The sequence below is a fragment of the Micromesistius poutassou genome (genome assembly GCF_964030765.1).
Source record: "Micromesistius poutassou genome assembly, chromosome: 21".
In the NCBI taxonomy this organism is placed as follows: domain Eukaryota; kingdom Metazoa; phylum Chordata; class Actinopteri; order Gadiformes; family Gadidae; genus Micromesistius; species Micromesistius poutassou.
In genome coordinates this window covers 2,463,762-2,484,151 of record NC_140291.1, presented here as the reverse complement: position 1 = coordinate 2,484,151, position 20,390 = coordinate 2,463,762, and the positions used below count along the sequence as shown (strand labels likewise).

Sequence of the window (20,390 nt, the reverse complement as noted above, 5' to 3'; positions counted from 1 at the left end):
TCACTAGGGGGGCTGCACCATCACCCCCCTGGGTAGCCAAGACAACCACGGTTGTTAGTGTTGACACATTCTGCAGCTGTTCGGACGGGGTGCGTGTGTGCGCGCGTTTGTGCGCGCGTTTGTGCGTGCGTTGGTGCGTGCGTGCGTGTGTGTGGTTCCATCGATGTGTGTGCAAATACTGCAGTGAAGGGGGAGAAAGAGGGAAAAAGAGAGAAAAGAAGCAAGGCGAACAGGGGAGACATTTTGAAGACTGCTTAATATTCCTCTTCCTTATCCACACTGAATAGTCTCAGATGCCTGAATAATAGTTCTGTAGTTCCGCTGTGTGCATAGCACGGGTCTCCACGCCACCACCCACATCTGGGGTCCTGCGTCCGTCAGTCTGAAAAAGTGACATATTTCAGTGACATCTTGTGTTCCTCGTAAGGTGAAGGTTGCCAACCATTGCACGATAAACATTCAGGCTTGATAAATAGATTATATAAAAGCAACACATCATATTGATGCAGAGCATGATCATGTATTTATACTGAACCTGATCATGTGTTGATACTGAACCTGATCATGTGTTGATACTGAACCTGATCATGTGTTGATACTGAGCCTGATCATGTATTGATACTGAACCTGATCATGTGTTGATTCTGAACCTGAACACGTGTTGACTGTGAACCTGATCATGTATTGATCAGTGAATTTCCCCCCCCACAGGGCGAGAGAAGAGAAAGGGCCACATGATTTCAGCCGGTGATGTCGAGTTCCCGCGGGAGTACCACACGCTGGCGGACCGCGGCCGCGGCGCCCGGCGTTTCAACGACAACGCCGCCAACGGGGGCTTCTCCTGCTCGTCTCTGGACCGGCGAGGCAACGCCCGGAGTCTGGAGGCCCTGAGCTCCACCCACACAGCTGAAGCGGAGCGCCAACGCCATGGCCTCCTGGACAAACACAAAGTACCCAGCAGCCCTTGCAGCGCGCCCGCCTCCCAGCTCTCCACCCCCGCCAGACAGCAGGTAACACCACTATGTCCACCCCTCTCTGCTCCCTTCTCTCCTCCCCTCCCCTCTCTCTCCAGGCAGAGCCCCACTCTTCTCTGCTCCCCTCACTCCACCACTCCACCCCACCACCTGCTAGCTCCACACCCCTCACCCCACCCTCCACCTCCAGCTCCACCCCTCTCTTAACCTGGATAGATATACGCCCCTTCACTCCACCCTCCGTCTGCTGGCTCCACACCCCTCACCCCACGCAAATCTTTTTTTCGTAGGATGGTACCGCCTTTTTCGCCTCTGATTGGTTAGAAGGGCTCTCCTCCGATTGGTTAAGGCTGTCGGCTAGTCTACCACCAACAGAAGTAAACAAACTCAATCCAACAGTGATAAGTGTGTCCTATTAAAGAGTACAGAAGCATATTCAATGCATATTCAACATGCATTGAATAAAATGGCACTATTTTGCCCAGCTGTGTGCAGTGCAGGTCACACAATTACACAGAGGGATCTAGGTATGGAAAGCGGCGAGAAATGTAACGCGACTATTGTACACTGCAGTGGAGTAACATTGACGACAACCTCTAACAATTAGGCTCCAAGTTTTCCCAACCAGCAAATAGGCTTATAACGGCAGTGCAATTAACAGAACAGTCAACACAGAGTCCATTAAGGCTCCCTGAGGGGACGAGAGATGTGTTGGTCCTAACTTGCATCCTGCTTAACATAATCTATTTCATGAAACTATTGTGTCCAAATTATTACCAAAGTAAAGGCATGATGGTCATTTTTAGTAGGCTACCACAGATGAATGAAGCCGCAATCAGTCAATGGTAGAAAATACACCACAGTTTACTTCTGTTGGTGGTAGACTAGCCGACAGCCTGCCCTGTGCCATAATAACCAATCGGAGGAGAGCCCTTCCAACCAATCACAGGCGAAAAAGGCGGTACTTGCCCCTACCATCCTACGAAAAAAAGATTAGCTCACCCCACCTTCCAGTCACCTGCAAGCTCCGCTGCTCACTTAACCTGCTAGCTCCACCCCCTTACTCCACCCTCCCCCCCCCCCCTCCCCCCCCCTCACCTGCTAGTTCCACCCCGTCCAGCACGTCCAGGACGATCACGATCACCTCCTTTAGTCAAACGGGTGTATCGCAAGTTGTTGCTTCCATCTGAGATTCAAAGTTGTTTTTCGACTTTTTGCAGTCATAGCTTTTGACGTTGAAAAAACGTATGCAAATGTTTGAATGCTCTAGCGCTTGCACAATGAGCGTTCATTCTAGTGTGGATTCACCCTCGGTACTGAAACTGGAGAACAGAATGTGGTGTTTCCACGGGAAAGCCATTGACGGAAAGCGATTGTTTCCATAAGTGGATGGTGATTATAGCGAAGAGCAGGACTGCAGAGAGGCATTCTGGGAAAGCTTTTAAAGGATAAAGATCAATGAGCCCAAGTGAGTGGAACTCTTCCGCCTCCACCGCCTCCTCTTCCTCCTCCTCCTCTTCCTCCTCCTCTTCCTCCTCCTCATCCTCCTTTATCTTTCCCTCCCTTCCGCCCATGTCTCTCTCCTCTCCTCTCTACTACCTACTCGGCCCACCACATCACCTTTTCATGCGAGCACCCAAAGGTGCAAAAAAAAAGCTACGCTGGGAGAGAGCGAGAGGAGAGGCAGGTGGAGTCCGCTGTCGCTATGGAAACCGGGGGCTTTCCATATAAGGCAACTGAGTGATATCATATAGTTGGCGGTGGCTTAACCAGAGGTAGAGCAAGCAGCACATACTGTTCAGAGAGAGACAGAGAGATAGAGAGAGAGGGGGAGAGAGACTGTTTGACTGGGAGGCAGATAGAGAGTAACAGAGAGAGAGAGAGAGAGAGGGAGAGACAGAGGGGTGAGCAGACATCTAAGCTGCAGCATTTTGGCAGCAAAGCAGGACAGAGAGAGAGAGACAGAGAGAGAGAGACAGAGAGAGAGAGAGAGAGAGCGGGTGAGATAGTGAGAAAGAGAGAGAGAGTGTGAGAGGGATAGACGTTGGGGAGGAGGGGGGGAGGGAGGGAGGGGCTCAGGGGTAGAGCGAGGTGCTAGTCGCCTGCCGTTACTACGGTAGCCGAGGCGCGCTAGCCGTTACTACGGTAGCCGTGGCGCGCTAGGGAGATCCTCAGAGCTCTGCAGCGGAGAGAGAGAGAGACAACATGGAGAAGGAGGAGGAGGAGGGAGCCGCCAGAAGGACCAGGCAGGAGACTCCTTGAGGAGCTACGGTAAAAACATGCATCCTTTACTCCTCTAAAGACGCCACGATGGTGACAGGATATCCTGCTAGGAGGGAGGGAGGGAGAGAGCGGGAGAGAACGAGAGAGAGAGAGAGAGAGGGAGGGTGAGAGAGAGAGAGAGAGAGAGAGAGAGAGGGGGGGGGGGGTTGGAGAGGAGAGTGAGGGGATGAGATGGAGAGAGAGAGGATGGAAGGGGGGGGGGGTGAGAGAGAGACAGGGGGTGTGAGAGATGGAGAGAGGGGGCAGAGGGGGGGGGGGGCGTGATAATGGGGGAGAGAGGGAGTGAGAGAGAAGGGAAAGGGTGACAGAGAGAGGGGAGGAGAGGGGTTGGGGGGCATCAGGGAGGGAGAGAGAGCGAGCGAGAGAGAGGGGAGAGGTGGAGGGAGGGGGGGGGGGGAAAGGGAGATTGAGAGACATGAAGCTAAATGAGGGAACGCTGCTAAACTATCTGACCAGCATGGATGTGCATCTCTCCTTCTAATACTGGCAGAAATGCATTCTTCACATGCACATGCCTGGGTCCTTATATATACATGTGTGTGTGTGTGTGTGTGTGTGTGTGTGTGTGTGTGTGCGTGTGTGTGTGCGCGTGTGTGTGTGTGTGTGTGTGCTGGAGCTGCAGCATTAGGAAGGGGAAGGTACCAGGTGCGATGCTGTGATGGGAGTATGGAGTGAAGTATTTTATGGTCTGAAAGATGACGTATATATTTATATATAATATTTCTCTCTCTCTCTCTCTCTCTCTCTCTCTCTCTCTCTCTCTCTCTCTCTCTCTCTCTCTCTCTCTCTCTCTCTCTATATATATATATATATATATATATATATATATATATATATAGTAATACTAATATTAATATATAATACTGTCATGTATGAATCAGTGTGTATTTTCCTGGCTGCGTCACGTGCGGGTTAATATTGTGTAGTGTGTAGTCAAATGTGTTGGCAGTGTGTTGTGTGTTCTTACACGTGTGAAGACGACGTGTGTTGGTTTTCTATTGCGCGAGAATGGCACAAATACTTGACATGCAAATCACTCATATCTCTCTCTCTCTCTCTCATGTCCCCCTTTCTCTCTCTCTCTCTCTCATGTCCCCTTTTCCTCTCACTAGCTCGCTCTGTCTCCCTCTCTCCCCCTTTCTCTCTCTCCCCACTTCATCACTCTCTCCTCTCCTTCTCTCTCTCACCCTCCCTCCCTCCCTCTCGCTCTCCTCCCTCTGTCCTCTCTCTCTCCCTCCCTCCCCCTCTCCCAACTAATCTCTCTCCTACTGTGTGGCCTGTGTGTGTTTGTGTATATGTCTATATACATACAGTATATACATATGAGTAGTGTAAGGAGTATGTCAGGTTTTTTTTTCTATTAAGTGCGTGCGTCTCTCTGTCTCTCTGTGTCAATTTCAAGGTGGTTTATTGGCGTAACAAAATCTCACGTTAATGATGCCAAGGCAAAGATTACTATTCTTAAAAAACGTTGTCATTTCAGCATGGTAACAAACAAGCAATTAAAAATGTGCAAATAAAATAATGAATGCGTTGTCATAGTAACAACACATGTGCCACCCATGTGTTGTGTCACACACACACACACACACACACACACACACACACACACACACACACACACACACACACACACATATACAGGTGATGGTGAATAAGCTGGAGTAACATCCGGGCACTCTGTGGAACTTTGACATTTATAAAAGATAAAATAATGTTGTAAATGTTATTCTTGAATCCTGTCTTTCTATAATAACAAAATTACCCTTTAGCTTGTTGGTTTTAACAAGACTATGTCTGTGCCTAGTTAAGGCTTACAAAGCCGAGCTTAAGCTAGCTAAACATTGTTAGTTAAGCCTAGCTGAGGGTAGCTTAGGAAAACGACGCCCGTAGGCAGAGCTGGAGCTCTCTGAGGCCAACTGTGTCCTGCTGAGGCTAACTGGAGCTGAGGATAACCCAGGCTAGCTGATTCTAACTGGGGCCAGTTGAATCTTAGCTTAGCCCAGGACTGGGCCGAGCTGAGAGCCAGTTCTCCAGACCGTGCTACTGAGCTCTGTATCTGGGTCAGGGCGGCCACAAGCCCCCTGGTCTTCAACACGCCCAGCGCCTGTCTCCTCTCCTGCTCACATCCACATGGTAACTGGAATCGACTGTAGTGAATCGAGTTGCAGAACAGTACAGTAACCAAAAGTCATTCTTAGATATGTGGTCCTTGAAGGGCTGCGTAATGCTCACACGCCGCTGTAAGACAGCGGTGGTCACTAGTAGCTATTGGGCATGATAGTCCTGTTAGCAACAACAATTCCCTTTCAGTAGCTTTGGTCAAAAGTCTTTTGCTAAATACCTAAATAGTGTTCAGTAGTACCGCTACGATATGTGAGACAACACCTCACAAACTTGGAGGTCAGGGGTAGTGTGAAGGCTACTTAGCCCATCATTAGATTCAGTACTTCAGTAATTAAGTTGAAGAACAGCTGTAGCCTGTAGCACATTTCAGACCCCCCCAGATAGGTTAATTGAAATTATTCCTGGCTTGATTGTATTATCCTTGTGAATTTGGTGAAACAGCAAGAAATGGCGTGCATTTCCGTTTTGTGTTGTTGGCTAACAAAGCTAGCGCTCTAGCTGGTTTGGCAGATAGCGGCATTCATACATTCATTGACAGTGCTTCACTATGGCTGATTCAATCTAAGTGGCTTCAAACTTTTTCCAAGGCCCTTGTGAAAAAATCCTTTTTCGTTTTCTGCAGCTTTCAGCCTTTAGCTTTTAGCTGCTTCTTAGCCGGTTAGCCACATCACAGTGCCATTAACTGCTCCAAAGCATTGCAAGATTCTCCATAGGGCAATTAGTTGCTTCATAGCATAGCAGTTAGTCCGTTAGCTGCTTGATGGCGAGGATCAATCCTAGATTGACCATGATTGGCTGGATAAGAGCATGACAGCTAGCTAGCTAACTATCTGGCTGCCACCCAGATGGAGTCCACATGTCAAGCTAGTTTATCCAGTGTCTGAACATTTATGTAATCCCTTGCCGGGGAAACCATTAAACTGGTGTCAGAGAAAGAGAGAGGGGGAGGACGGGAGAAAGAGGGAGGGAGGGATTTCTAGAACTTATTTTACTTTTGTGTGTGTAAGAGAGAGAGAGAGAGAGAGAGAGAGAGAGAGAGAGAGAGAGAGAGAGAGAGAGAGAGAGAGAGAGAGAGAGAGAGAGAGAGAGAGAGAGAGAGAGAGAGAGGACTTGAATCGCAATGTTTCCTGGGAGTTGGGCCTCGTCAGCTCACTGTAAACATTTGATTAATTGGTTTATTAACAGGAAAGCAATTACAAGCAATTAATAGCCTGTTAGCCAGAGATAGGAGCCTCTGGCTATCACCAACATAATATGCATGTCACAGTGTAGCACAATATGACCATGAAGTTATTTATTTTATTTATTTATTTATTTAATACATATACTATTCCGACACTTTACTGGTTGATTGATTTACAAATGTAGTCATTCAACATGTCCACAATGTCGTTTGTTCATATGTTTGTTGTTTCAGGAGGTATTAATGGGAAAGTGTTGTTTTGTTACTGGAGCTGTAAAACTGACAACCTTTTAAGGCAATAAAATAATAATATTTGCATAATATTATTTAATGATTCATACAGCTTGACGTCTCCCACTCACTCCTTCTGCTCCGCTCCTCCTCCGCCCATCTCCCTCCTCCCCCCTGCTCCCCTCGCTTCCTCCCCCCCCTCCCTCCCTCTACCCCCTACTCAAACCTGCCCTCTTGCTCCTCTCCCCCTCACTCCTTCCCCTCCCCTCTCCTCCTCCTGCTCCTGCCCTCACCCTGTCTTCCCCCCTCCTCACCTGTTACAGTGAGATGGATGTGCAACGGAATGCTGGGAAAATGTCTTAACACCTCTCCCTCTCTCTCTCTCTCTCGCTCTCTCTCTCTCTCTCTCTCTCTCTCTCTCTCTCTCTCTCTCTCTCTCTCTCCTCATTCTTCTGTGCTCTGTCGTTCCTCCCTTAGCAACAACCAAACTACTGGAGTTTCAAGGTCAGTAGCAGTCATGTGTGTCTGTTAGTTGTGTATCTGTGTGTCAAGTGTTTCTTTAGTTTCTATATCATTGTAGTATCATTGTTGTACTGTTGGTATAATCTATTTATCTGTGTTCAAGCATCGCTTTAGTCTGTGTATCTGGTTTAAGCCTTGCCCTAGTCTGTTTATCTGTGGTTGAGTGTCGCTTTTTATTATTCGTGTTGCTTTAGTCTAAATATGGGTGTATGTTGCTTTAGTATGTTTTTATGTGTTTGTTGCTTAAATCTTTTTATCTGTGTTTGAGTGTTGCTTTAGTTTGTTGACCTTTGTTTAAGTGTTGCCTTTGTCTGTATATCTGTGTTTGAGTGTTGCTTAAATATGTTTTTCTGTGTTTAAAAAGTCTTGCTTTTTTTTTTGTTGCTTTTTTCTCTATATCAGTGTTTGTTTCTTTACGCTGTATACCTGTTTTTAAGAGTTGCTTTAGTTTGTTAACCTGTATTTTAAGTGCCTTACTCTGTTTATCTGTTTTTGAGTGTTACTTTTATCTGTATTCTGTGTCTTAGTGTGGCTTTATTCTGTATGTCTGTGTTTGAGCGTTGCTTTAGGCTGTTTATCTGTGTTTGTTACTTCAGTCTGTATATCTCTGCTTGAGTCCGATCGATCACAGCAATGGTCCAACCTTTCCCGGAATTAACTGTTTTTGTGGAAACAGTGTTGACGTCGCAGACCGCAATTTTTCTCCGCATGCATGTGAAGCGGTGCTGCTTGTATTAGAAAACAGCCCCGGCTTCAAGGTTCCCCTTGTTAGTCTCAACGCTCTGCATCCCCGCTCATCTCTGCATGGTGTCCATGTTGCTCCACACAATCAGGCCTTGTGTCGCTCAGAACTGGTCTAGGGGTGGCCTTTAGCTGTGTGTGGGGGGTGTTCACTGCAACTTCTAATACAACCTCTTAATACATCGGAGGGTTTTTGAACCAGGTTTGAGTCGGTGATACCGATACCAGTCAGTGACGGGCGGGCTAGCACTAATGCTGGCAAAGTACTACATGTTGCTTACTTCTGGGTGCTTCTCTGCTCCTCCTCTTTCCCTCCACCAGCGATGGCGCTGTGTGTGTCAGACCATTGGACCGTAGGGAAAGCATTTTCCAAGTCTGGCGGGCGTATTTATCTTTCCTTGTTGTGTTCCCTTATTGGCGTTTATGAGTTGTGTGCGGAACATGCCAGAGGAGCGTGTTATGTACGCGTGGTTATACACGCCCCCGGCAGAAACACGTTAGCATAATTAGCTCAGAGGGTCACCTACTCTAAGCTGCCTACAGCATCATGCTATAAACAAGCACTTAGCGTGGCATGTCACCCCGGCCAACAATATCAGCACGACTGCTGCTGCTAATACCATCAGCGCTGCTATTAGGTTAGGATGATTAAGGGATCAGATTAAGGCAAGCATTAATTAAATGTCAAATACGTATAATGACAGCGTATAATGATTGCACTTCTCTTTCCAGCTTTTTGTACGGTTCGTATTTTGTTGAAGTTTGGTTGATGTTTGGTTGCTGTGTGGTTGATATTTATTGTTCCGGTACTGCAGGGTATCGTATCAGCTCTCGTAGCTGACCGTAAGTAGTCAGGTATCGGCTGACATCCATCCCTCAGTATTTATACTCTTAGCATAGCGATCGATCCCGTAACACAGACTAGCTTTAGCCCTGCGCCTGATTCATATCTGCTTTCCTAGTGTCACATTTACACCCCCCCCCCCATCTTCTCTCTATCTCCTCCTCCTCTCCCTCCTCTCACCTCCTAAGCCACACCCCTTCTCCAACTCTACCTCCCCTCCCTCTCTTAACCTCCTTCTCCCCACCTCCTACCCACCTCAGTCACTGTAGGTGTGTGCGTGTGTTTCACTGGTTGTGTGTGTGTGTGTGTGTGTGTGTGTCACTGTATGCATGTGTGTGTGTGTGTGTGTGTGTGTGTGTGTGTGTGTGTGTGTGTGTGTCTGTGTGATTTATGCGTGCATCACTGTACGTGTGTGTGTGTGTGTGTGTGTGTGTGTGTGTGTGTGTGTGTGTGTGTGTGTGTGTGATTTATGCGTGTATCACTGTACATGTGTGTGTGTGTGTGTGTGTGTGTCACTGTATGCATGTGCATGTGTCACAGTGTGTGTGCGTTAATGTGTGTATCACTGAATGTGTGTGTGCATGTGGAGTGCGTGTGTCACACACATTAACGCACACACACACACACACACACACACTGTGTCACTGTATGCATGTGCATGTGTCACAGTGTGTGTGCGTTAATGTGTGTATCACTGAATGTGTGTGTGCATGTGGAGTCTGTGTGTGTCACAGTGTGTGTGTGTGTGTGTGTGTGCCAACACTGGGTGGACAGCAGATTAGCATAAAAACCTAATGGCTGTACACACTGCCTTGGAAACCCTGTTTCATGTGTGGGTGTTTAGTATGTAAACACAGACCAGCAACACACACATATACACCAGGACCCCCCCCACATCCCACCATCTTCAAACACAGCGTTGTCTGTGTGTTTCAACTGTTTTCTGGGTAAGCTGTGTGGCTTCACACGCTAGCTTCCTCTGACCATCCCCTCTCTCTCTCTCTCTCTCTCACTCTCACTCTCTCCACTCTCTCTCTCTCTCCCTCTCCACCCTCTCTCTCTTTCTATCTCTCTCACTCTCTCCACTCTCTCTCTCTGTCTCTCTCTCCACTCTCTCTCTCTCTCACTCTCACTCTCACTCACTCTCTCACTCTCTCCACCCTCTCTCTCTTTCTCTCTCTCCCTCTCCACCCTCTCTCTCTTTCTCTCTTTCTCTCTCTCCCACTCTCCTTCCTCTCCCTTCTCTCTTCGGACTGGCTTATGTAGATATAATAATGTCTGTATTTGGCGTATCTCTGTTCTTTGCAGGAAAATAATAACGGGTTTTTATCTCTCGCAGTTTTGCCTCTCTCGCTCTCTCGCTCTTTCTGTACAGTAAGACATTGGCAGGGAGCCTGCCTCAAAGATTACGCCATTATGCCCCCAATATTCACATTATTTTCTGCTCATTGACATTTAAAAAGTCTGCCATATTTCTTGATGGACGAACAACAGCAGATCTCCGATTTTGGTTAGCTTGTTAGCTTGACGTTGATAGCGACGCTGGAATCCAACGTTGTCCACTAGTTAGGGTGTTTGACTCCCAGCCGAAAGGCTCAGGGTTCGAACCCTCAACCCTGTTGAAAGTCGACCTGAAGGCCACCTTGAGTAAGATGCCCCACCCTACCCCCTACCTGGTGTATCTCAAAGTCTGTTTAAATAGAAGCATCTCAATAGTGAATGGTAATAAATGGTTAACCAGCTAGGTATTTCTGCACATCAAGACAGCAGGACGCAAGTTAAAAGGTTTCAAAATGAGTTGCGTTAGTGCTTGAAGTATGAAACAGATGTCTGGTTTGTCACAAGCGGGCAGTTCTCCATTTCAAACAGAATCCCCCCCGGTTCTGTGCACTATATGCCATATCCCGCTGAGCTAGCTCAACGCTAAACCGCGGAGACGTCTGCTTTTGTTGTGGAAGTGCTGGCTGGCAGGTGATAGGGAAATCTCTATTCCCTAAACCTCAGCTGCAGAACACAGAGTATAGAATCAGCCCCCGCGGCTCTGCTCCGGCCTTGCCAACCGTGGTTGGACTGGGGCGTGCATCCAGCACCACTTACTGGCGCCAGGGTGCTTTTATTTGGCAGCGATCTCTCGCCTAGCGGGCTACAAATGAGCCCCTAGGACCTTCTGAGACAGAGGGACATTTATTATACAGTCCTAATGTAAATACACACACATGCATGCACACGTTTACACGCTGTCACACACACACACACACACTGTGACACACACACGCAGGGCAGACCTGCTGTAATTGCATTGTTGTGTGGTTGTAATTGCGTTTAATAATAAATAAAAAAAAAAGATTCCCCCCTAAACATAGTGGTCACATGATCCAGCATTCACTAGCGGTCATTGTGTTTATGTCATTATTACCGTAACTTAACGTTTACAAAAAATTTACGTGTAGAATGGAGGAACAGATTAGCTAGCTGGGAATGCAGCTAATCTGAGGATTACCGTTCTCACCGGAACGGAATGTGGCAGCTGGACCACAGCTGGCTTATCAATCACTAGCAGTCCTGTCTGCCAACCGCGGAGATCTAGTCGGGGTTTTACATTTAAATCTGGACGGCCGCTGCTGGGCATCTGAACGAGGGGGGCCAGAGCAGCCAGCTAGCCTTGGAGCCTTGGTTCAGTTGACCTAGCTAAGGAACTGAATTATTCATAATGATGAAATCAGGATCAAAGCTGGTTAGGGAGAAGTCAAATGAATCAGAGGAGTAATTGAGGAGGAGTTTCTTCTGAGTCAAGATGTTGGAAGTACAGGTATGGTGATTCATCATAAAAGATCATAATTCCTTTATTTCAACACAAGGTGTGACTCACCTTGGGCTCCCAGCTGTAAACCTTACAAGATGTAATTCAGAATCACTCTCCCTATATTTCATTTTTTCATAATTTCATATTTTCTGGGTTGTTTAAGGTATTATTTTCCCTGGATATTTCTGTGGATATTAGTTTATAAGAACACGCCGATGCAGCACTGTTTTAAAATGAGGATATTTACACCGAAAGGATTTTAGGAATTTATGTTTTATGCATAAAGCGTCTTTCCTTCCAAAGGACGAATAATGTTTAACAGGATTAGTGGAGCGTCTCAGAGGTGGAAAACACAAACCACCACCTTTTTGAATAAATTGTCCACAAGCTAATAATTCCTTGCACCCAAAACGTCTCAGCTGTTTAATCAGCAGTGTCAAAAACCACCTTGAAAACCCAGGATGCTTCCCGTTAAACTTTACAGAAATGGAGTCTAGGCTATCTCCTGCCAGTTACTCTCTTCAGAAAGCCGGAAGTAATATTGTTTTATCAGTCGTCATATACCAAGGATGAACAGAAGTAAACACCAAGGTTATACACCGTACCTATTCTGTATATGGATTTAAACCAAGGCTATTCATCACAAGGTTATATAGGTAGTGAATGTGTTCTGTATTATGGTATATATGTGTATATTACATTAGCATTATATTAGTGTTTATAGGCCGGCTTTGGCCAAGTCTCTGGTCCCTGGGTGAATGCTAATTGACTCCAGCTACGTCCAGCCCTGGGACACGGTGTTAGAGTTAGTGGAGGATGAACGACAGAGAGGAGGAGGAGAAGGAGGAGGAGAGGAAGGGTTTATCGGGCGTTACGATGAGGAAATAGCTTGGCCGCCTCTAGACAGTGGCTATAAAACACTTCTGTTAGGAGGACGGGTCCACCGATAGGAGAGAGATAAGACTTAATCTGTCACACGCTCCTCCGTTTACCCTCACCGCAGTGCCTCCATCACCATCGGTATGGCAACAACACTATCAATGTGACAGTCACCGCGTCGCTATGGCAACGGCCCTGTCGCCGGCACGTCTCTATGGCAGCGGTTCCGTCACCACGATAACCCTCACGTCCCCATAGCAACAGCACTGTCACCGTGTGATCACTGCCACCGTCTCCGTCGCGACGGCACTGTGTTGTCCAGCACCACTTCTAAGATTTGGCTGCTGTTTTCATGCTGTCAATCGGTCTGGCCGTTGTCTCACTTGGATTGAAGACAGAAGGATGTTTAGACAGCGTCAGTGTGTGTGACAGTGTCTTTAGGGTTTGGGTGTTTGCATCTGTGTATGTGTGTGTGTGTGTTGTGCTAGGTGAACCTCTGCTAGGCTAGGCAAGGCTAGGCAAGCATAATGCTAGACTAGGCTAGGCAAGTTGGCATGGTGAGCTAGTCCTGTCCTAAGCTAGGCTAGGTGAGCCAGCGCTAAGCTAGGCAACGTTACTAGGCTACGTGAGCCAACGCTGGGCACTGAGATCGGCTCACGCAGAGAGAGCTTCTTGCAGGAGTCGCTGGAAAATATCAGTTCATTCAGTTCATTAGCTTCCCGGTGACTCTAAGCTAAAGTTAGCTCCCCATTACAGCCGCAGTAGGTGACTATCACAGGTGAGATATGACTGGGCCCCTGCGTTGCACAGAGAGCCTGGAATAGCTGATGCAAAGCCAGGCCGTTTGTCTTGTTTAGGGTGTTCTTTGCTCACCTGATGGCCACTAGCTGGCTCTGGCAGGCTTTAAACACACATCCAGCCGTAATTTACAAGATTAACCGTTCCGCGTTACAAGCGCATAACACTTCAGAACTCCATTATCTAGCACCTGAGGAAGCATTGTGTGTTTTATTTAACCTTGGGGATGTGTTTTATTGGATGATTCGTCTATGTTTCTGTATCATCAAATCAAAATCTCAAAACATAGTTTGCTTTAGTTTCTTCTTCTTTCAATCCAGAGGCGTGTCATTTTTTTGGGTTGAAATCTCAAATCTGACGTGTCTCTGTATCTGTTTTATTTTATTTTTTTAAGGACCGGTGATAAAAACCATCCTAACTAGCTCTGCTGGTTTCGCAAAAAAAAAAAAATCTAAATCTAAAATGTGTAAAAATCACCGTCGACAACCGCAGTAACACTTCAGTCTCGGCAATAGCACATTTTATATAAAGTGCTACGGCAATTCAAATAGTCTCTGTCTACATATTTTCACAATCTCCGTGCTGCCGGGACGTGCCTCGATTCACAAAGATGAAAGCCTTTGAAAGTATTTTTCCCTGAATCTTGAGGTAGGGGAGGAACCTTGCGAGTCTGTTTCCAGTCTAACAACAGTTAGACTGTCGTGTCGCAGGATAGCGTTCTCTCTCTCTCTTTGTCTTCACCAGCCGACTCTCTCTCTTTCTCTCTCTCTCTCTCTCTCTCTCTCTCGGGCGTCCGGCCAATGCTAATCATTTCTCCGTCTAACACTTCAGCGGGACTCGGGGAGGGGAGCTGTGTTGTGCTGTAGTGCGATGGTTGTAGGAGGATTTATCCATGTACATATCATTTCGCCCCCGGTGTCTGGGCGTTATTTTCGGCGCTTCATCTCCCCTGCACACCCGCCCTTGAGGCGTGTGCGTGTGCGTTGGAGGTGAGTGCGGGATTTGCCCGGGAATAAACTTTTCCCTTCCTACTCTTCTGTGAGTCTCTACCTGGAATTCCCGGCCTCCATCTTTGTGTTGTGATGTGTGGTGATCACCGCTGTCTTTATAATACATAATAGAGTATTTATACGTATATACTCTCTCTCTCTCTCTCTCTCTCTCGCCTCCTCCTCTTATGTGCTCAACACAGTCCCGCACGCCCCGCCTCGCGCGCCCCAACGCCGCCCAGCCCGCGCCCGGCAACCAGGCCAGCCGGACGCCCCTAGTGACGGCCAGGAGCCAGGAGACCATGTCGGAGGGGGACGTCCCCCTGGGCTTCAACCGCATGAACCGCCTGAGACAGAGCCTGCCCCTGGCCCGCTCCTCCAGCCAGGCCAAGCTCCGGGCCCCAGGTAAGACCCCCCCCTACAGGCCCCTAGAGGCCCCTGGCCCGCTTCTCCAGCCAGGCCAAGCTCCGGGGCCCCAGGTAAGACCCCCCTACAGGCCCCTAGAGGCCCCTGGCCCGCTCCTCCAGCCAGGCCAAGCTCCGGGGCCCCAGGTAAGACCCCCCTACAGGCCCCTAGAGACCCCTGGCCTGCTCCTCCAGCCAGGCCAAGCTCCGGGGCCCCAGGTAAGACCCCCCTACAGGCCCCTAGAGGCCCCTGGCCCGCTCCTCCAGCCAGGCCAAGCTCCGGGGGCCCCATGTTCCATGATCCTAGTACTACTTAAATACTGCTATATCCTTAGTAGTAGTTAATAACTCCTATATCCTAGAGGTCAACTACGCTGTGTGTGTGTGTCTCGCTCTCTCTCTTTGTCCACAGGGATTCTAGTTAAATACTCTCCAAGCACTAGTGAGCTGCTCTCTGTCTGCAGGTAGTGGTGGTTCGCGAACGAACCAGTTCGAACGAACGACTCTTTAAAACGAACAAACCGACCTGATTCGCCGCTCTCGTTCGTCTCGTTCGTTCTCCGAGACTCGACTCCCAGCTCCACCCACTAGTCGCCGAGTCGCCGTTCGTTCGCTGACTGTGTTTAGCGGTGAAGACTCGAGGACTGAGAAGTCACGAGAGTCAGCCGGGCAACAACATCCCGATTCCGAACATGAAGCACTCCTCAGCTAAAAGGAACTTAGTTAATGTTGTGTTGATTGTTGACCGTTTGCACCATTGCACGATCATGATTCGTTTGAGAATGAGAACGAGAGAGGAGCCGAGTCTGACCGACTCGGCATTCGCGAACGTGCATTCGCGATTCGTTTGAACGAGAACAAGGGAGGAGCCGAGTCTGACCGACTCAGTGACTGAGAATCATGATTCACCGCTACCGGAAATGCGAACTAACGAACGAACGAACGAATGAACGACTCTTCTTGGCGAACTGACCGACGCGAACTGATTCATTCAAACGAATCATGAAATCCACCACTGTCTGCAGGTAGCCCTCCTAGCACTAGTGAGCCGCTCTCTGTCTGCAGGTAGCCCTCCTAGCACTAGTGAGCTGCTCTCTGTCTGCAGGTAGCCCTCCTAGCACTAGTGAGCTGCTCTCTGTCTGCAGGTAGCCCTCCTAGCACTAGTGAGCTGCTCTCTGTCTGCAGGTAGTCCTCCTAGCACTAGTGAGCTGCTCTCTGTCTGCAGGTAGCCCTCCTAGCCCTAGTGCGCTGCTCTCTTTGTGTGTGTGCAGGCGTGCTGTTCCTCCAGCTGGGGGAGGAGACCAGGCGGGTCCACCTGACCCATGAGCTCACCTCCCTGGACACACTGAGGGCTCTCATCGTCCACATGTTCCCCCAGAGGCTCACTATGGCCATGCTGAGGTAACGCCAATGCTACTGTACTACTACTATACCACTACTAGTACTGATACTATCACAGTCCACGTGTTCCCCTAGAGGCTCACTATGGCCATGCTGAGGTAATGCCAATACTACTGTACTACTACTGTACCACTACTAGTACTGATACTATCATAGTCCACGTGTTCCCCCACAGACCCACTGTGACCATGTTTACGGTACTACTACTACTAATACACCTACTAGTACTAATTCCAATGCACCTCTCTGGACTGTCCTTGCGGTATTCACTACTACATGTAATGCTACAGTATGGTCTGTCCTGCGGTATTCAGTACTATGTGTAATGCTACAGTATGGTCTGTCCTGCAGTATTCAGGCAACTCTCGTGTACTGCCACAGTACTGCAGTTCTACTGTGTTCTACCGACTGTGTACTGCCACAGTACTACAGTTCTACCGTGCTCTGCCGACTGTGTACTGCCACAGTACTGCAGTTCTACCGTGCTCTGCTGACTGTACTGCGGTACTACTGTACTCTGTACTGACTGTGTACTGCAGTAATACTACTCTACTCTGTACTGACTGTGTACTGCAGCAGTACTACTGTACTCTGTACTGACTGTGCACTGCCACAGTACTACTGTACTCTGTACTGACTGTGTACTGCAGTAGTACTACTGTACTCTGTACTGACTGTGTACTGCCACAGTACTACTGTACTCTGTACTGACTGTGCACTGCCACAGTACTACTGTACTCTGTACTGACTGTGTACTGCAGCAGTACTACTGTACTCTGTACCGACTGTGCACTGCGGTACTACTGTACTCTGTACTGACTGTGTACTGCAGTACTACTGTACTCTGTACTGACTGTGTACTGCCACAGTACTGTAGTTCTACCGTGCTCTGCCGACTGTGTACTGCGGTACTACTGTACTCTGTACTGACTGTGCACTGCCACAGTACTACTGTACTCTGTACTGACTGTGTACTGCAGCAGTACTACTGTACTCTGTACCGACTGCGTACTGCAGTAGTACTACTGTACTCTGTACTGACTGTGCGGGGCCGCGGTGTCGTCCAGGTGTCCCAGCACGGCGCTGCTCATCAAGGACGAGACACGCAACGTGTTCTACGAGCTGGAGGACCCGCGGGACGTCCAGGACCGCTGCGTCATCAAGATCTACTGCAAGGAGCCCGTCTACGGCTCCTACCAGGCCAGCCCGCACATCTCCAACGGGGACATACGGGTACGCACGCCGCACGCCACACGACACTGTTTCCTGTTTCCTGTTCCTGCTGCTAGCCATCTGAACCCGGGGGGGATCCGCCCCCCCCCTTGCAGTCCGCATAGATAATGATAATAGATAATGATGATAGAGAATAGATAGATTAGGGCTGCTTGATTTTGGAAAAAATTAGAATCACGATTTTTTTGGTCAAGATGGAAATCACGATTCTTCAAACGATTCTTTTAGAGTTTGAAAATAAAATGCATTTAACTTGTCTTGAACTTCATTTTTTTTTTTAATTTGTAATGTCACCAAACCCCATAGTTTGAACACCACAGGTCTTCCCCGACTAAAGCATATCATCTCAGTACTCAATCAATGCTTTTAGTTCTATAAAACGGTGTTTTGTTCATGGTAATGCTATGATGTCATGTAAGAACTGAGGATTTAAAATCCACAACAAACTCTTTTGGAAATCACTATTCCCCAGCTACCAAGAGCTTTAGTGCGTGTGACATTACATATTTAGGACTTTCTTGCAAACAAATTTGACTTTAACCGTTTTTGTTGTTATTGAAACAGTTAGTGCTTGTTATGCTCCCATTGCACTCATACTCATGTCCTTATAAAAACTGTGTTTCTTCCTTGATGATTACAGGTTTTCTGAGTGATTAGGGTCAGCTGGGGTGTTGTATAATGTGTTGGCGTATTGAGGCCCTTTGAGACTGGAACTGGGATTCAGGGGAGATACAAACAGCACTAACTTGACTTTGCTGGTAACTAGACGTGATCCAACCTGACACGGGCGCCAACAGGGACAGCCCCCCTAGCTCGGCTCATCATAAGCTGCTGCTCCCTTCACATTACCGTCAGGCCGCAGGATCCCTGCTGTGTCAGCCCCTTCCATGCAAACCTCCGTCCGTATGCCTCCGTCCATACTAACCTCTGTTGATATGGTTCCCCTGTCCATACGTCTCCGTTCATTCAGACCTCCGTACATACGTCTCTGTCCATACCTCTAGCATAGGCCTGGTTTAGGTTTGCATTCTGCCCTGGTTCGTCTCACTCACCTACTGTACTGTGTAGTAGCTGTGTGGTCTTCTTTATTTCATTGTGATGCTGATAAGTGGAGGGATAAGTGGAGGTATAGAAGCCCTCCTCCCTGTCATCCTGTGGCCAATGTGTGTGTGTGTGTGTGTGTGTGTGTGTGTATCTGTTTGTCTGTGTTTTTCAGTATGTGTGTGTGTGTGTGTGTGTCTGCATGTGTGTGCTTGTATGTGTCAATTATCTGTGTTTGTGTGTGCATTATTTATGTGTCTGTGTTTGTTTTTCAGTGTGTGCTTGTATGTGTGTATTTTTTCTGTATGTGTGTGTGTGTGTGTGTGTGTGTGTGTGTGTGTGTGTGTGCGTGTGTGTGTCTGCATGTGTGTGCGCTTGTATGTGTCAATTATCTGTGTTTGTGTGTGCATTATTTATGTCTCTTAGTGTGTCTGTGTTTGTTTTTCAGTGTGTGCTTGTATTTGTATGTGTTTGTCTGTGTGTGTGTGTGTGTGTGTGTGTGTGTGTGTGTGTGTGTTCATCAGTCTTTGTGTATGTAATTGTGTGTGTGGGTGTGTGTGTGTGTGTGTGTGTGTGTTTGATTTGCAGCTGTCTGCTGTGCTCTGGAGGTCAGCTATCTCATCTCTGTCTCTGTGCACATCTGCTGCAGGTGTCACTCGCGGCCGTCAGCTCGTGTTTTACTGCCTCATCAACAGCTTACCTTGACACACGCCTGTCACATGTAGCGGTCAGGGCAGCACACGCATGTACACAGGCCTTCACATGTGGCAGTGTGTGTGTACAATAATATGTGCGTGTGTGTGTGTGTTCAGATTGATCTATAGTGGAGATTAAATTGTTTCTGACTGCAGGACAGCCGGCTGCATCGTTTCGTCCTGGCTTCTGATTGAATGAGAGGGAGGGGCTGGTTGCGATGGGATTGGATGAGTGGAGGGGCTGGTGCGTTGGGATTGGCTGAGAGGAGAGGGTGAAGGGTCTCTTGAGAGGGATATTAATTCAGCAGCATCAGGACCAGAACTACCTAGGAAAGGACATCCTGTGACTACGCAGACAGAAGATGCTGCTGTACGTCCCCGGCGACGGTTGCTAAGAGACAAGCCGGAAGATGATGTCATGAGTGTATAAGGGGCTTTTGTAAAAGACTGGAGGGTGATTATGGATAAATAGCCACTTATCTTGCCAGAGGGGGTTACAGTCTTCTGTATGTCCTCCTTCTCTACAATTTTCCATTCTATCGCGCTCTTCTCAGTTTTCTGTCATTTTTTTTCTTTTCTTTTCCTCTGTCTCTCTCCATCGGTCTCCCTCTCCTTTCTGTATATCTTCTCTCTCTTTCTCTATCTCTATCTATATCTGTTCTCTTCTCATTTCACATTTCTTTACCCTTCACCCTTCACGTAAAATGTTAAGGCGGTGACTTGTTATTGATTCCGGGTTAATCCTGGGTAAGTAATTGGAGAGTTGTAGATTACAGTACCCAGTTAAAGGTTTGCATAATCACAGTTAAACTCTGCTCTAGTGTTGAGCGGGCAGGATGGCAATCAGTTAACTCCCAAACAAACACAATAATCTCTGCCAATTTCCTAGAAACGGGAGCGAAAGCGACCAAGGTTAAACTCTTCCGGCTGTTCCGGCGGTTACCATGGCGCCAAAGCAGCATCGAGCTGCGACCCAGGAAGTGAACCAGGAAGATGAGCGTGGCATCATGCTGACCTGACCTGTCTGTGTGTGTGTGTGTGTGTTGCGCTCCCCCCCCCCCTCCCACCCACAGAGGGAGATGGTGTACGCCCCTCAAGACTCCCCGCCGGGCCGCCGGCTAAGCACCGCCCCCATCTCCGCCCAGCACGCCAACCCCGCCTCCGCCTCGCCCCCGCAGGGCTCGCCCGCCCGCGCTCGCCTCCTGTACAGCAGCGGGGGAGGGGGGGGGGAGGGGGAGGGGG

General features: G+C 48.3%; 1 protein-coding gene across 1 annotated transcript in view; it reads left to right on the top strand.

Annotated features, from left to right (window-relative positions):
- Positions 1-716: 716 nt before the first annotated feature.
- LOC311366753 (SRC kinase signaling inhibitor 1-like) overlaps positions 717-20,390 on the top strand; it is a gene marked incomplete at its 3' end in the record, with an annotated part of 33,718 nt that continues 14,044 nt past the window's right edge. The window contains exons 1-6 of the mRNA XM_084485543.1: positions 717-1,010; positions 7,276-7,302; positions 14,578-14,779; positions 16,050-16,179; positions 17,247-17,412; positions 20,222-20,360. Of these exons, the coding sequence (XP_084341669.1) occupies positions 735-1,010; positions 7,276-7,302; positions 14,578-14,779; positions 16,050-16,179; positions 17,247-17,412; positions 20,222-20,360 (940 nt within the window). The 5' untranslated portion in view covers positions 717-734. The remainder of the gene's footprint in view (positions 1,011-7,275; positions 7,303-14,577; positions 14,780-16,049; positions 16,180-17,246; positions 17,413-20,221; positions 20,361-20,390) is intronic.